At 34.5% G+C, this 18,728-nt stretch overlaps 1 protein-coding gene across 1 annotated transcript; it reads right to left on the bottom strand.

The window, feature by feature from the left end:
• Positions 1–7,118: 7,118 nt before the first annotated feature.
• On the bottom strand, positions 7,119–13,474 carry LOC132050630 (putative late blight resistance protein homolog R1B-17). Its single transcript, XM_059441984.1, is given in 4 exon segments — positions 7,119–10,321; positions 10,323–10,840; positions 13,062–13,186; positions 13,338–13,474. Coding segments are annotated over 3 exon segments (3,756 nt in total). The 5' UTR covers positions 13,104–13,186; positions 13,338–13,474; the 3' UTR covers positions 7,119–7,125.
• Between the last annotated feature and the right edge of the window lie 5,254 nt (positions 13,475–18,728).

Below are 18,728 nucleotides of genomic sequence, written 5' to 3'. Positions count from 1 at the left end.
TCCATTTAGTTTGTTGGTTACTTCGAATATTAGTCCTTTCATTATGGCAAATTAAGTTTCTAGTTAGCAAAAAGGTTTCCTAACTGCCTAAATGATATTTTCAAATATATGCTTGGTTAAGTAGCTTCTAAAAGGAAGATAAAGTTCTGAAGTTTCTTATCCTTGCCTCTGTTATCACGTTCGGGTGGGATTCGAGAAAGTTTCATTCAGGGCTTTAGCTAAAAATCAGTATGAAACCAGTTTCATTTAATGAGTTGTTGGTTGTGTTGATGTTAAGCATGGAAAAATCTCGTTTGTATGAATTATACCCTAACCAAATCCTAGAGGTTAATCTCGCTAATTTTGAGGTCAAGTAGAGGCTCACTATATATACACCTCTAGCATTCCAATTCTTATCACTGGACCAAAGGTGGGGGAGGTAGAAATGAATTTGTTGGTGTCCAAACAGGCTGTGGTAATAAAAAATGAAATTTGCCCATTCTAAGTTGCGGGTTTTGCTAGAATATGGAAAAGAATTAGTGAGAAGGAAATTTTTGGTTGAAGTATAATTTTCTCTGAAATCTGTGTTTGTAACTCCTATGTTCAGCTGCTTTGAAATGGTTAGTTGATGATTACATTTGAGTAGCAAGTGAACTCAAACCATATAGATTTTTTTTTGGTGTTGTGTTGTGCATCATCTGCCTTCGTCTTCTAGAATTAGTCTCGGTGTGAAGCCTGAATATGTATTTTATGTTCAGTTTCAGCTCCCTTTCTTCTGTGTGTCACAAAATTCTAATCCGGTCATCAGTTGATCAAATATCACAAATATTAGAGCTGAATAAAGTTCGGTTGTCCCATATACACGTTTCCCTAAGTGTATTATGCATGCCAGATGTCCAGGATTTTTGTTTTGCCTGTAGCTGGGTATCTTAGGAACTGCAGCACTTTGATTTTTAAGAGTTCCGCGTGGGTGTCACATCTTGGGATAAATTTGTTGCTTCCTTGTTCTGTCATTTGTTGATGTTGTTTGCTGGCAAGCATGTCGATCACTCTTAAAGTGTTCTTAATGGATTAGCTGTTAGTTTAAAATCAGTAGACTCTATATTTGATAACTGCTGGTGACCGAGGTTCAAAGCATTTTTTCATGACTACTTACAGTTGACTGGTTGATAATTTTAGGCTGCAATTTTGCTACTGATGTCTGTGGCTGTTTTGCCACTGCTTGTTATTTTTCCTGAAATTAGGAGCCGATTGCTACGCATTGGTGAAAATCTCGCTGATTTGAATAGATGCTAAATGGGCCGAATTTTATAAGTAACCCATGTAGATTTTCGACTTCTCATTCTGTTATTCTTTAAGTCTTAATTCTGTTTTCTTCTTAAATACCGCGCTGTCAATTAGTGATTTATTTGCTCAACTTGTGTGTACGTTTAAATTAGATGTCAATTGTTTATGCCTCAATACAAATACTTATACATATGCTAATCCTCTTCCTCATCTTTCTTTTGCATGACCATCGCATATGAGTCCGAGGGACTCGTTCGTCTTTCGCATTCGGTGTTGGGCTAAAAGCCCAATGCAACCTTCTCGTCTTCAGCCTAGTCCGCAGCAAAACAAAATTGACAATTAGTTGGGGCGAAGCCCAACAGCAGCAGCAGATCCGCAACAGTTGGCCTAAATGGGCCAACTCACTTGATTTCGGATTTCTGGGCTAAGCCCAACAATAATCTGATCGTGCAGTCCCTAAAATGGGCTGAGCCCATTTATTACATTGCTTGTGCCTCTATTTTACTTTGTTGCATTCAATTTGTGTTGTTTTGACTAACATTTTATTCTATTTTGTCTCTTAGTTTAGATGAACCATAGGAGAATTTAGAGGGGCTTTAGTTTTGATAATGGGAGTTATTTAAGAAAAATTAATAATTAGTTCCGTAGGTTTCATCTCCTTCTTCTTAAAGTTATTTATAGTATCTATAATATTTACTTTTAGAATAATTGATTTTCAATAGCATAAATTCCTCTTTTAGAGTTAAAGGAGTCGTACTTTATTCTTATTATCTTGAAAATTTTAAAACGCCACTAACACGCAAATAGGAAATTAAAGAATATTTTGCAAACATTCTTAAGGTTTATTCAAATTATGCATATTTTTAGCCAAGCACAGTTAAATAAAGAGAAAGAAATTCACGTCCTTATAAAAATAAAAATAAAAACAAAGTTAGATTTAGTTTGCATCTATCTTATTAATACCATTTCAGTCAAAGTTCGAATTTGCTAAAACCTATTACTTATATGCAAATCATTACGTTTTGAATTTATTTTCAATGATACTCTAAGTTTGCTTTTTTTTTTTTTGCTATATCTACTACAAATCTTATTTCAAATAACATTATTGTATTTCTATTTGAGCATCAACAATATTTGCAAGCATTTCTTAAATGGCACTGTCATATTCTTTCTTCAAAACCTTAGCAACATTCATGAGTTCTACTTCAAATAGTATTTTAAAATCTTCTTTTATGCAAATTATCATATTTTCTATAAGTCTTCACTTTAGATAGCGTTATTATATTTTAAAGGCTTAGCAATATTTGAGGTCTTATTTTAGAATATCCTCTAAAGCATTTTTACGCAAATTATCCTTATTTGAAGATAACATTGCTATTTTCATCCAGGGTTTTAACAGCATTTATAAAATTAGACTGTGTTATTATATTTCCTTTAAAATCTTAATAACCTCGACAATTGTGCTATTTTCGTATAATTTAAGCACTATATTTAATCTTAATTAGTTAACCTAAATCTGGCTTCTGTGAACCGTAGTTAACGGATTCTAAAGGATGCCTAACCCCTTCCTTTAGGATAATCTAGAACCCTTACCTAGAATCACACTGATTAAGGCATCATTAACGGAGGTTTAGTTAGCTTTACCTTAGTTAATTAGGTGCCCTAATTCACCTTAAATTAATTAGGTGGCGACTCCTTAAAACAAAGCAATTTAGGGATCTCCAATATGTTGTACCTAATTTAGCCCGTCCAAATGGGGTATAACAATATGCTCCACCTCATCTTCGGACCGAGGCATTTGTAACTCTGAAAGTTTAAAATGAGGAGCTAACGGTGTACTTACAGGCTTGCACGTATGCATATTGAATCTCTCGAGAACCCTTTTGATATACCTCTTCCGAGAAAGATGTACAACACCATCTTCTCTTGAAATCTCAATACCAAGAATTTTCTATACGAGCTCCCAAATCCTTCATGTCAAATTCTTACTTAACAGTTTCTTTAAAGCATTTATCTCTTGTAATGTTGTTAGTAAAGAATAAGCATATCATCAACATACAACAAGAATAAATCATTGAGTTACTGTGACATCTTCTTGTGATACACACAACTATCAAATGCACTCCTTGATAATTCATGTGTAGTCATGAATGCATCAAACCTTTTGTACCATCTTAGGGATTGCTTCAAACCATACAAAGACTTCTTAAACTTGGCATACATGATCTTCTTTTTTCTCAAATAAGAAACTCTTCAGTCGATCCATATAGATTGTCTCTTTTAGATCACCCCAGTAAGAAAGCGCTTTGACATCAAGTCAGTGAAGCTCCAAGTCAAATTGTGCAACCAATGCTAGTAGCACGCGAATTGAGCTATGCTTCACGACCGGAGAGAAAATCTCATCAGAAGTCAATTCTCCTTCCGACCGAAATCCTTCGCAACCAATCTCGCCTTGAACCTAGCATCTTCCACTTCTGGAATTCCCTTTCTTCTCGTAGACCCATTTGCATCCAACTGTTCTCTTCCCCTTTTTCCTTTTCACTAAGACCCATGTCTGATTCTTGTGAAGAGACTCCATCTCTTCAGTCATGGCTAACCGCCATTGTGTAGCATCCTTGCAAGAAGTTTCTTCAACATACGAGCTCCAAGTCCTAAATCTCTTCTTTTGGAACTATGAACGCATATGCAATCAGGTTTGCTTGATCTATAAGGCGTTCCGGTCTTCGTATCTTCCTCTTCTCCCTTCCCTTCCCAATTGTGTATGGTTCATAGAGAGCAAGTTCTTCAAGATCTACATCTTTTGACTCATCGTCAACCTGAGTCTCTTAATCCTTTTCCTTGGTAAGCTCCACCTAAGCTCCACCTGCTCGTTGTTCTCGTTTCCTGAAAACTCCACGTAAACTTTTCAGGGATCAAGCATGAGGATTCATCAAAGGTGACATCTCTACTAACTATAAATTTGAGTAAATACAAACACCAAAGTTTGTGCCCTTTTACTCCATCCACATACCCTACGAATATGGCCTTCTTAGCCCTTGGTTCAAGCTTTCCTTCATTAACATAATAATAAGTCGTACACCCAAATACTCGTAAGTATGAATAGTTAGAGGGTTCACCTGACCATACCTCATTCGGAGTCTTAAAGTCAATCGCCGATGCTGGAGATCGATTGACAATATGAGCAGCAGTGTGAACTGCTTCAGCCCAAAATACTTTGGGCATTTTGGCTTGTAAGAGCATACAACGAGCCTTTTCAAGAAGAGTTCTCGTGTTTATTCTCTCGACAACTCTATTCGCCGCGTGGGTGTGCCTACGGGGCCTTATGTCTTCGAGAGATCCTACGAACCTTCAAGTAAATCATTAAACTCTTCGCTGCAAAACTCCAAGCCATTATCTGTGCGAAGATACTTGATTTTTCGCTCCATTTGATTTTCAACCAAAATCTTCCACTCTTTAAATGCTTCAAAAGCATCACTTTTTGCCTTCAAAAAACGCACCCAAACCTTTCGTGAGAAATCATCAATAAAAGTAAGAAGATACCTCTTTCCGCCCTTCGATGGAAGTTTAGAGGGACCCCATAAATCTGAATGGATGTAGTCTAGCACCCCTCCGGTCTTGTGCTTGCCAGTGCTGAAGCTGACCTTCTTCTGCTTCCCTAGAACGCAGTGCTCACAAAATTCAAGTGTGCTGATCTTCTCACCTTTCAAAAGGTTACGGTTGCTCAACATCTCTAGTCCACGTGCGCTCATATGACCCAATCTCATGTGCCATAATCTTGCCTTGTCATCATTAGATAACTGCACTGTAGATGCATTTGCAGAGCCAACAATGGTGCTTCCTGCCAATGTGTAAAGGCCATCCTCCAAACTATCTTTCAAAGATGACTAAAGAACCTTTAGTCACCTTCATAGTTCCTCCTTCGCTCATGTAATCAGTAGCCTTGTTCATCCAGAGTACCCAGGGAGATCAAATTCTTCTTCAGATCAGGAACATGACGGACTTGTGTAATAGTCCTCACGGCTCCATCATGGCAGCGAACCCGAACTGAGCCAATGCCAACTATTGCACAAGTTGCATTATTGCCCATTACTACAGTTCCTCCACTTTTCATACCGCTAAACCGCCTTTTCGGAACGTCATACGCAGAAAGTACTGCCGAGTCTAACACCCATTTGTTTCCATAACTTCCATTATTGATTGATGTTGTAAACACGTAATCATTATCGAATTATGTACCCGTTCAACCGCTGGATGCACTCGCCTTTTCCTCGGACTTTGACGTCGGGCAATCTCGTTCAAAGTGCCCCTTCTGCCGCAGCCCCCAACAATCTACATTCTTCTTGTTCACCCGAGACTTTGATCGTGCTTTGATTTGCTCCTTCCCCTCAAGTTGCCTAGTCCGGCCTCTCACAAAGAGCCCACTTGCCCGATCATCTCCGTCTCCTTTAAAATGCCTCCTCACATCACTGTAGTTAAGTGCTTGCCGCACTTGCTCAAGGTTGATAGTTCTTGTTATACATCATTGAATTCTCGATATCACGATATCCTGAAGTCAATGAAAATAGCAAAGCACATGCAAGCGTCTCCTCGTCCTTTTTAATTCCTGCAATCTGTAAGTCCATGACAAGTTTATTGAACGCGTCTAAATGATCTTGTAACGAAGTACCTGACCCCATCTTAAATGTGTGAAGACGCCGTTGTAACAACATCCTTGTTGTCACCGATAGGTCCTGATAAAGCCCTTGTAGCTTGTCCCATAACCGGCCGTCGTCTCTTCTAGTATTGACTCACTTCACAAAGCACGTTAGGTAAGCGAGGGACGAGTAGGATCACACTCAACGCATCTCCTTCAATCTTCTCCGTTCGGAAAGCCGATGTACCATCTGATACTTTCCGTCAATAGCATGGATCGAACCTTCCCTCCGCAAGAACGCCATCATCCGGATCTTCCGGATAGTGAAGTTGTTTGCGTCCATCGAATCTATCGATTTTAAATTTCATGGAACTCATCTTTGCTTGTTCTTCCTCCTAGATCTTCAAAGATCCTAACGCTCTGATACCAATTGTTAGCGGAAACGTAAAAGAAAGAACACAAGATTTAACGTGGTTCGGATCAAAATGATCCTACGTCCACCAGAGAACAGTTGTCTTTATATTATTAACAAAGGAAGGGGAGATTTCCCAATTACACTTAAGAGACCTCTCTCAACTCTCTACTCACTATGGATTGTATGATTTTGAGATTATGAAAAGAAGAATTGCCTCTCATTTTATAGGCATAAAATGACTTGGCTCCAAGTGCGCTTACACAAGCATTTCAATTCTCCTCCATCTTTGGCTCCAAGCAATGCATCCTTTGGCTCCAAGCAATGCATTCTTTGGCTCCAAGTAAATCATCCTTTGGCTCCAAGTAATAGAAATCATCCAACTAAAATTGTCACATGGATTTTCTATCACAAGACAAAAAACCAACTCTTTCAAAAGGCAACACTTCAAAACCAGCACAGGTAACAAACTTGGAAACAACATTTACAACAAAGGCCAGATAGTATTTCTCAGAACACAAACCATATGCATCCGCTTTCATTGCTTTGTACATTTCCAAGACTACTTCTACCTTGAGCTTGAAATCTCCTTCTGTGTAGTAGTATGTGCTTGTCACCTTAGAATTGGAACCACCATTGGGTGACGGCTTAAATTGACCTCATTAAGTTATCAAAGTTCATCAATCCTGTACTTAGTATGGACTTAAAAGTGCCACCTGCAGAAAAGAAACCATAGTTAGAAGATACAAAAATGAGATTCAGTTTATTAAAAGAAACCTCATTAGTCCAACCTTTCTCACAGGGTGTTTCAAATCTACTTAAATAACGGGATATTATACGAGCCAAGGACCTGAAGCTCGTTCCCTCCCATCATATCTTCAAAATATTCCTTAATCTTCAGAGCAGAATCTTCAAGCTGAGGGTTCTTTATAAGTTTGATAATTTTCAATGAACAAATATCCCCGAAACTAGGCGGAATCTCCTCAAGCTTATGGCATTCCCACAGTTCTAATTTCTCAAGAATTGGAAAGGATTCCTCTCCAACCTCCCACTTAGCAAGAATCACTTCGCTCAACAACAAAAATTTGAGTTTCTCAAAGGTGTCTTCCTCCCCCATGTTCCATTCTTCACCCTGGATGATTGTGTCACAAAGGAACAGCTCTTCAAGGTTGGGCAGTCTCGCTATTGTTGATAGTGAATCGGACGTCAGAGGAAATTTCGACAACAATAGTTTTTTCAAATTCGAAGGAAAGTGAAAATCCCACGGCCCATTTGTTGCTACAGAGGGCCCACTGTCATTTCTGTTTGAACTTTCAAATTTTACCCCCAGGTAATCTAGTTCAATTAGGAAATCCAATTTTGGGAACCAATATTGCTCTGTTGAACAATCCCATGATTCCTTGAGAGCAAATGTTAGCCGTTGAAGATTGGGAAACCTTTTGAAAATATCCTCTGTTTCTTTTGAATAGGAAAGCTTGGGATGGTGTAGTATTCTCAAGTTCTCTAACTTTGAATCCTCTGCTAACAGTATTGGTTCATCTGTATCCAAATCAAAGAATGAACTAGGATCTATGTTCAACACTCGCAACTTTACAAGATTCCAAATTGTCGGTAGTAGTACCAAGGGTGGTCCTTCATTTTCCACAATCAGAGTTTCCAGATTCCAGAGGTTTGAAAAAGATGCAGGCAGAGATTTAACTTCTGTCTGAACTCTTAAGCACCTCAAATGATTCAACATGCATATTTCATTCAGCAAAGAATCATTCACCTTTATAAAAGAGCTATAAAGGTCCAACACTCTAAGAAGCCTCAAGTGTCTTAGGTGACATATATCAGAAAGACGGCCGCCTATTATGTTCAAAGAATAGAGGTGTTTACAAGAGTGCCTTTTCTTTTTTGAACTGAACAGGACAAAATTGTCAATCCCAAACAGCTTCTTATCATAATCAATGGTCAATTTACGTGGCATCAAATCTGAAGAAGATGATGGAGCACTTGAACTGATCCGGTCAAACAACTTTTCCTCTTTTGCTTTTATCAAACAAAAGTCATGCACAAGATCATGAAGTTGGCAAAACGGCTCTTTACCTAGCTCATTGAAAAAAATTACCAAGCTACTGGAAATTAAATTATTCAAATAAGCCTCCATCACTTCTTCCAGACTCTTCATCTTTGTCTGTTCCATAAGTCCTTCGGCACGCCATAACATATGCAACTGACGCACGTGATATTCTGCGTCCTTATGCCAACTTGCAAGGTAAAGCAAGCACGGCTTTAAGAAATCTGGTAAATGGTCATAACTTAATTCTATAACCTTCTTCACTTCCACTTCATTGTTGAAAATAAGGGAACTCAAATTATTTTGAACTTCAACCCACACAGCTTTTTTCTTTTCCTTCCTTTCTATGACTCCCGCAATCAGATCCACCACCAAAGGAAGCCCTTTACAATCTTGGGCTATTTCTTTTCCAACATCCAATAGTTCACCAGGGCAACTATCTTTTCCAAATGCCCTTTTCTTTAATAATTCCCAACTTTCTTCTGGTCTTAGCAATCGAAGGTTAAGAGGATCACTGTTGCGTTTTCCATGCAAAGCCACTTTCTTTTCTCGAGTCGTCAAAATAATTCTACTTCCTTTCTCACCTTCAGGAAAAGGTCTTGTTAACTCATCCCATGAGTCAGTATCCCATATGTCATCTAAGACTATAAGGTACCTCTTTCCAAACAGATGTTTCCGCAGCTTATCAGCAACATCACAAATCTCATCCGAGCCAGTGACTTGATTAAAAATTTTCTCCAACACCTTCTTCTCGTCACATTCTTGGTCAACTGTGCACCATGCGCGAATGTCGAAATGACTAGAAACTGATTCATGATTGTATACTTTGTACGCCAAAGTAGTTTTACCCGAACCCGGCATACCAGTGATCGAAATGACATCTAGATCTGCCGGTCGACTGGTGAGCTTCCTAATTATCCAGTCGGTCTCTTCCTCGAAACCTACAATTATTTTATCAGCTGTCAGTGACTTTCTTTCAATTGGCTTGTTGGGAGAGTTTGCAACAATAAGGCTCCTCGGCTTGGGAATCTTCTCATGTAAATTGGAGACCTCTTCTTTGATAAGCTTATTCTTGTCTATGACATTGGGAAGTGAGAAAATAAGATGTAAGAGACCATTATCTCTTACAATAATTGATTCAATGACATCTTTGGCCTCATATGCCACATCTAGAACACGTTCCCAGAGATCTTTATATAAAACCTGCTCAGCATTCATGAAGAAAGATCTTATGTATTCTAGGTCTTCTTTCAGCACTCCAATTTCTTTCTTTATCAAAGCAACTGAATAAGCATTGGAATCTAGCAAATCATTTAAGTGTCTCTGTAGCAAATGCATGAAGAGCGGTCCATCACTCATGGGGAAGCAACATTGAGATGAGTCCGGAGCTTTCAAATAAGCATGTTTGAGATCTCCCTTCAGGGGTTCAATATTTTTTAGAAAGTCTAGAGTTGCACGGTTTGTTTCATCGGTACTCTCTTTATTTCTTGATTTCTCTTCTAAGTCGCGAACAACAGTTGAAACCTTCCTGGTAAGTGCTACAACACGTGCCAAAAGATCAAATGATTTGTCATGTTTAATAAAGTCCTTGGGCATATCAGTAAGAATAATCAATAGGAACTCCATCATCACATTAATGTTTCGAGCCCCTGAAGGGCTAGGGATAACAGCATTTACCATGTGCTCTTGTAGAAGAAATAGGAATTCTCTAAGAATGTCCGGAGAGGTTTCCAAGAGCTGCTCAACGAAATGTTCAACTTCCGTTGACGTTGAAGCTTTCAAATTTGTAAGACATATGTGCATCACCTCCAGTTCAATTGGAATAATCTTCAAAAATAGATGAGCTAGCTTGAAGAGATGAGAATTTCCATCAATTTGATCATTCCAAAGGAAATGTCCTGTTCTCTCAGCCATATGTTGTATCTGAGGCAAGACATATTCAACAATCTCATCTTTCAACACAACCATTCACTATCAACCCATGAAAATCTCTTATGTTGCGACATACATTCTGAAGAATCTCATATTCAGTCACTAACGGATAAATATGTTCAGCACGATACTTCAATAGATGATGGAGATTCGGGAGGAGGAAGTTTAACTGATCCTTGGCCATGGTGGCACTTGATTTAGAACAATGATGTGAGCTGATACAGCCATCCATATTGTTGGTGAGGCTAGAAATGACATGATGCATGTTGTATTTACGCCCGATGTTGTTGTCAACATCATCCACAATTGATTGAAGCAGATTTTCAACCTCTTGTCTTTTGGCAGTCATAATATCTTTAAACTGCTCCAAATCGGAACAAGAAAGCTGGAGATATGTACAAATAAATGCCAGCTCCAATTTCAGCTTTTCAACTTGATCCACGTCAAGACCTTTTTGATTTTCCTCAGGCTTTAACCTCTCCATCTCCATGAAATCCAGAACATTGACAATATCCTTGTGAAGATCAGAAAATGACACCTGCCAAAAGACCAAATGTTATATCAAATATTTTACTCTATACAGGCAACTAACATTAGCTACAAAAGATAGTCGTAGAGGGCTTTCTTCTAAATAGGCTACCAGATATGAGCTAAATGTTCGTCCTGCAGTCATAACTTATTATATCACAAAGAAAGAATTTTTAAGAAAGATTGTTAAATCTCTATGTATGTGTTCTTAGCGTTTGAGAAACTTATTTCCCTCCCTCCAAATATGTTTAATTGTGGCCTTGCTAGGTACCATATATATGTCCTCCTCTTCGATATGCTTGACATCGAGTAGGTAAACAATGTATAGATACAATACATTAGGTGCTAACTAAGGAAAGAAATTAAGAAGGATTCCTACAAATCTATCATGCCACACATGCATATAATAAGATTTTTTCCCCTTTTCTATTTAATAGGTTACTGGTCACGTGCACATGAATTTTGTGTGATTTTTTGTTTTTTATTTTGTGTGAATTTGAAGAGCTGTCCTATAGGAATATCTTATGAAAATTGATGTTATCTATGTGACCTAATACTTCATCTAAAATTATCCAATGTTATATAACTTTATCTTCTTAAAAAAAAATTCAAATAGCATAAATTAAACGAGGGGAAAAGGTGCAAATATACCCTCCGTTAAAAAAGTGGCCTATTTATAACCTGTCATTACACAAATGGTTCGAATATGCACTTTTCGACTAACGGAAGTGAAGTAGTTGCTTTTAAAATTATTTTCTGATTTTTTTTGTTTAAACAAAGGCCACATGGATTTAATTAAAGGAAAAATGACCACCTCTCTACTTTCGATTTTTTTTTACATTTACCTCTATTATACTATCCAAACTAAAATATCTCACCGTTAGCAAAGTTGTGATTTTTGCTCCCAACCCTAACAGTAACCCGACCCGCCCAATCTACCAAATCAATGTTTTATTAAATTGAAGTCTTTTATTGAATTTCAAATCTTAAGTAAATAGGTTTGCATATCTGGAAGGAAATTTTTTACATTGGTTTGTACGATTGCTCTAGGCATCTTGTGGGGTTTTTGGACAGTTTGATGCTTACAAATTTCCTTGAATAATTTCCCATTAGAAGTTAGCATCAGCTCAATGCTTTGGATGGAATGATAGTCCCTCACGAGATACTCAAGGAATGCATTTTCGTTGCAGTTGGATTTTTAAAAAAAAAAAAATACTTGCTGACATGTTATTTTCCGGTGCCGAAAATTTGACTTTCCGGTGAATTATACTTTCTAGGTAATAAACACATAGTTCAATGACTTGAATGATACAAAAATTAAATTTATACTGATACAACACGTAAAGTTTAGTGAAGTTCGTGAGACAAAAAATAGTTTTTATAATTTTACTAATACATAAGTAACGTTCAATGATCATAGGTGAAATTACCCCAAGAGTTTATGCCCAGTATTACCTTCCACCAATAGGAACTCCTATCAATTCTTTAGTTATTTAATTTAATCGATTCTTTACTTAGTTCTGTAATTTAATTTATTAATTCATTCAACTTGAATCTAATTTGAGTTTAGACAGTTAGGTGAAAATTCTACTAAAAGCAGTTATTCATGATCCATGTGGGATAGACTTTGGAATAATTAGTTGCTTGAATTACCATTCTGTCGGGGGAAATTCTACTATAATTTGTTTCGGATTTTGATTAGTTTGATTGGGGATTACTTTTAGGTTTACTTTACATTGACTTTGTATTTATAGCTTAAATCCTTCCTTGCCTCTAAACTTAGAAATTAAAAGAAACTCATTGTTAAATAATTTTTCAAATCTAAGATACATAAAGAATAAAAGAAAAGAATTTAGATACATGTATATCACATGAATAACAATGAAAATGGAAATGTTCTTTTTCTAGACAAAAAGGATGTTTACAAAATTAATTGAAAAAAAAATTATATCATAAGAAACAAATTAGTTAAATCATATTTTTGTATGAGGTTAAAAAGTTATTATAAAAATTAAAATAAGAGAGGCAAGCATAACCACAAAGAAAGTGTAACAAAATCAAATTTGAGAGAAACCAACACAAAGCAAGCATAAATGACTTTAGTAGGGAATTTTCTATAGTTGGATGACCATTTAAGTTATTCACTTGGGTATTTAATATGAGTTCACGATTGTTTAGGGTGTACCGTTTACACTTAATATTTATGTACGAAACTCGCAAAACAATAATACCTCTAACTTGTTCGCTTCCCCTTTTCTCTCTTGCTCCTTCATTTTCTTGTCCTCTTTCCATGACTGTAAGTTTTCAATGTTGAAGTAACTTTTCCCTTCTTCTCTTCCTTTCAAATGCTCAGGATCTGATGTATAAAAAGTAGATAATAACTTTATCAGGTGAAAGAAGAGGAAGAAGGGAGAGAAAATGACAAATACGGTATCTTATATTTGTTAATAGGTTCAAAATTGTCCCTTAAGTATTAATTGAGCAGTTTTTGTCTTTTAAAGACTAACCTTTTCACTTGATGAAAAATGTGAGATGGCTGCTCTGCTCCTCTCTATTTTTTTATGTATGACTATATGATCGTCCCTTTTCCAATAAACTATTATTAGTTTGATAAAACAAGCTGAAAATTCGAGTGGAGGAGAAAAGAGAAAGATAAGGAGGTGGGGTAACTAGGACACCAAAAATCTAAATGTCTTAAATATGCTTCCTCCGTCATTTTTATTTGTCCAGTTTGAAAAACGAATAGATAATTTAACATTTCACATCTATTTTACCCTTATTATATTAATTATTAGATTGGGAACTTCAAGAATTGTTAGTGACTGCACAACTTTTAAAGTATATTTGATTAATTTCAATTAATTACTCCCTCCGTCATATTTTATACAAAGGTGTTTGACCGGGCACGGAGTTTTAAGAAATTAAATAAGATTTTGAAACTTGTGGTGTAAAAAAAGAAATTTGTGTGGTAGAAATTATTTCATTAAGAGTAAAATAAGTATTTTAAAGTTAAATTGTTATTAAATATAGAAATATGTCATTCTTTTTGGAATTGAATAAAAAGGAAAAAGTGTCATATAAATTGGAATGGGGAGAGTAGATGATTTATAATAATTAAGGGTAATTAATAGGATACCAGATCGTGATGTTAGGAGAAAATGACAAAAAATATCCCGCGTCAAATCTAAAATAGTCTCTTAAATATAGACCATCCTTTCATTTTTACTTGTATCAGAAGACAAAAAGTTTCTTATCTTTGTTAGTAGGTCCAAAATGGTCCCTTAAGTATTAATTGTGCAGTTTTTGTCCTTTAAATTTGTCAAAAATGAGCAATTTTGGTCTCCATCAAATATTGAGCTGACACTGATTATTAAATTTAACTGAAACTATGAATAATAATAATAATAATAATAATAATAATAATAATAATAATAATATCGTCAAATGTTGAGCTGACACTGATTATTAAATTTAACTGAAACTATGAATAATAATAATAATAATAATAATAATAATAATAATAATTATTATTATTATTAAAAAAGAGATTAACCCAAAACACCAGAAATTTCCCATTAAAATTCCAAAAATAGCAAACATAAAAAACTACACCATACACAAAAATAGACCAAAAATAACAGAAATTGTGCCTCTAAAAGTTACACCAGACTCTTAAAATAGATTCAGAAAATATAAACTACAAAATTTATTCTTCCAAATGTGAGTCCCCTTTAAATATTTTTTTTATTTTTATAGTTTCGATTAAATTTAACAATTAGAGTTTGATAAATATCTGGCGAAGATAAAACGCAAAAGTGTTCAAGATAAGAAACTATTTTTGCAGATATAACCACACATAAAAAGTTTTTCTACTCAAATGGATATGTGGGTGAAATTAGAGATGCTGAGTACCAAAATTAAACACACTTTTTTCAGTTATTAGAGACTAACCTTTGTGCTTGATGAAAAATGTGAGATGGCTGCTCTGCTCCTCTCTATTTTTTTGTGTATGATTATGATACTCCCGTATGATTATGATACTCCCGTCTCCAATAAACTATTAGTAGCTTGAAAAAATAAGCTGAAAATTCGTGTGAAGGAGAAGAGAGTAAGATAAGGTGGTGGGCTAATTAATAGGACACCAAAAATCTATAATGTCTTAAATATACTCCCTCCGTTATTTTTATTTGTCTAGTTTGAAAAAATTAAGAGATAAGTTAATATTTCATACTTATTTTACCCTTATTATTAATTATTAGGTTAGAAACTTTAAGAAGTTATTAATGGCTATACATCTTTTAAAGTATATTTGATTGATTTTAATTATTTACTCCTTCCGTTTCATTTTATATGAAGGTGTTTGAATAAGCATGGAGTTTAAGAAATAAAAAAAGATTTTAAAATTTGTAATCTAAAACAAATCATAGAATTGTATGGCTAGAAATTATTTCATATTTTAAAGTTAAATTGTTACTAAATATAGAAATGTGTCATTTTTTGGGACTGATTAAAAAAGAGAGCGTAAGATATTAATTGAACGAAGGAAATAGATGATTTATAATAATTAAGAATGATATAATAAAAATATTATTTTGTGTGTCAAAGTCAAATACGGCTAAATAAAAATGGAGGGAGGGAGTACTTTGAACTAGTCAAGAAAAGCCAGCTGACATTTTTGACAAAATCAATGGGACACAGGCAATATGCAACATTTATTGTCAAGTTGGAAATGAGCGTCTATCATTGTCAACTGTAGAAATGTAGATAGCTGAAAGGAATTGTACATTTAGCTATTTAAGTTGTATACTGCTAATACATTGTCAGGAGGTTGTTAGCTTAATTAGTTGGACAGCTATATTTTCATTCAATTCAATTCAAGCATTTTAGATATTTCTCTCTATTAAACACTCAGCCTCATCTTCATTATCTTATCGAAAAATATTATATTAAAAAGGACTATATTTAATAAATTATACGGAGTATTAAAAAGGACTATCAATCCTTTAGTTATTTAATTTAATTGATTCTTTATTTAGTTATGTCATTTAATTTATTAATTCATTCAATTTGATTCTTTAATTTGGGTTTAGACAGTTAGGCAAAAATTCTACTAAAAGTAGTTATTGCCTTCGTCCATACTTGTCATGTATTGACTTGACAAGCTTATTAAGGGATAAAAATATAATGATAATTTTATCATATCACCCCTAATTATTACTAAGTAACCTAATGATTGAAATCAATTAAAGCTTATCAATAAAATTGTGCAGCCAATTAATTGAATATTTCGTTCCAATAATTCATGCAATCCCCATTAAAAAAAATAGTTATGGACCCAAAATTTTCATATCTTTTCATCTTATACAGAGTGTTGGAAAAAGGAATTGGAAAATCTGACTTATTAATATTAAAGGATGTGAAGGTGAAATTAGAGATCATAGTTCCAAAATTAAACAATTATTTTTTAGTTATGAGAGACTAGCCTTTTTACTTGATGAAAAATGTGAGATGGCTACTCTGCTTCTCTCTATTTTTTCATGTATGACTGTATGATCGTCCCTTTTCCAATAAACTATTATTAGTTTGATAAGCTGAAAATTCGTGTGGAGGAGAAGAGAGAAAGATAAGGACGTGGGGTAAATAGGATACTAAAAATCTAAAATGTCTTAAATATACTTCCTCCGTCATTTTTATTTGTACAGTTTGAAAAATCAAGAGATAATTCAACATTTCACACCTAACTATTATTAGTTTGATAAGCTGAAAATTCGTGTGGAGGAGAAGAGAGAAAGATAAGGAGGTGGAGTAAATAGGACACCAAAAATCTAAAATATCTTAAATATACTCCCTCTGTCATTTTTATTTGTGCAGTTTGGAAAATCTAGAGATAATTCAACATTTTACACCTAACTATTATTAGTTTACACCTAACTATTATTAGTTTGATAAGCTGAAAATTCGTGTGGAGGAGAAGAGAGAAAGATAAGGAGGTGGGGTAAATAGGACACCAAAAATCTAAAATGTCTTAAATATACTCCCTCCGTCATTTTTATTTATTCAGTTTGAAAAATCAAGAGATGATTCAACATTTCACACCTAACTATTATTAGTTTGATAAGCTGAAAAGTCATGTGGAGGAGAAGAGAGAAAGATGAGGTGGGGTTAATAGGACACCAAAAATCTAAAATGTTTTAAATATATTCCTTGCGTCATTTTTATTTGTTCAGTTTGAAAAATCAAGAGATAATTCAACATTTCACACCTATTTTACCCTTATTATTAATTATTAGGTTGGAAACTTCAAGAGTTGTTAATGGGTGCACAACTTTTAAAGTATATTTGATTGATTTCAATTATTTATTTCTCTGTCTCATTTTATATGAAGATGTTTGATTGGGTATGGAGTTTAAGAAATAAAAGAAGATTTTGAAATTTGTGGTCTCAAACAAAACATAGAAATGAGTATTTTAACGTTAAATTATTACTAAATATAGAAATGTGTCATTTTTTTTTTGGACTAAAAAAGAAAGAGTATCATATAAATTGGACGGAGGAAGTAGATGATTTATAATAATTAACAGTGATATAGTAAACTTATTATTGTGTTTATTGCTCCTTAAGGGGTGCAACGAGTCACATAGTGACAAATAAAAATGGACAGGGGGAGTACTTTGAACTAGTCAAGAAAGGCCAGCTGACATTTTGACAAACTCAATGGGACACAGGCAACATGCAACATTTATCATTTATCATTTTTAACTTGAGGAAGAGTGTAGAAATGTAGATAGCTGAAAGGAATTGTACATTTAGCTATTTAAGTTGGACAGCTATATTTTCATACTACTCAATTCAAGCATTTTAGATATTTCTCTCTATTAAACACTCAGCGTCATCTTCAATATCTTATCGAAAAATGTTATATTAAAAAGGACTATATTTAATAAATTATATTAAGAAGAACTACCAATTCTTTAGTTATTCAATTTAATCGATTCTTTATCTAGTTATGTAATTTAATTTATTAACTCATTCAACTTGATTCTTTGATTTGGGGTTAGATAGTTAGGCAAAAATTCTACTAAAAGGTAATGACTTCCTCCGTCCAATTTTACTTATCATGTATTAACTTGACAAGCTTATTAAGTAGAAATATAATGATATTTTACCATATCACTCCTAATTATTACTACGAAGTAGCCTAATGATTGAAATCAATTTAAGCTTACCAGAAAAATTATGCAGCCAACTACTATTGGGTTCCAACAATTCATGTATTCCCCACCCATAAAAATATAGTTATGGAGCCAAAATTTTTATATCTTTTCATCTTATACAAAGTGTTGGAAAAAAGAATTGAAAAATCACTTATTAATACTAAGAATATAATAGGAACAGAATGATAAATGATCTCTTGATTTTTTAAGTTGGACAAGTAAAAATGTACAACTATCTTTAGTATACAGGACAAACAAAAATGAAAGGAGTACTTTTTAGGCCAAATACATAAGCAACTCCTTAAAGTTGTCAAGATTTTTCATTTTGGCACTTCAACTATGACAATTCAAAAGAAGTGTTCCGAATATTCCTCAAGTCGCGTGAAGTACTGGTCCAAATAATATTTTTCCCGTCTTCAAGCAATTTTTTCACCAATAAAACACACACACACACATAATTGCACCAATCCAAAAATCAAAATCAAGCAACTTCAAAAGAAAACGGAGATCAGATTTCAAAATCGACAAGAAAGAAATTTCCTCGAAATTCCCTCATTTTCTCTACCAAAAAAGAAGAGCAAATTGAGATAAGAATTTCCTGGAAAAAGTATAGGCCTATAACGTTTGACTAATATTTTTTACCCTTTTCCATATTTTTTTAATTCTAATACCTCCGAGGCTGAG

Source organism: Lycium ferocissimum, chromosome 3, assembly GCF_029784015.1.
Source record: "Lycium ferocissimum isolate CSIRO_LF1 chromosome 3, AGI_CSIRO_Lferr_CH_V1, whole genome shotgun sequence".
In the NCBI taxonomy this organism is placed as follows: Eukaryota; Viridiplantae; Streptophyta; class Magnoliopsida; order Solanales; family Solanaceae; genus Lycium; species Lycium ferocissimum.
Note: the sequence above shows the minus strand (reverse complement) of the source record. Positions and strands in the feature narration are given on the sequence as shown.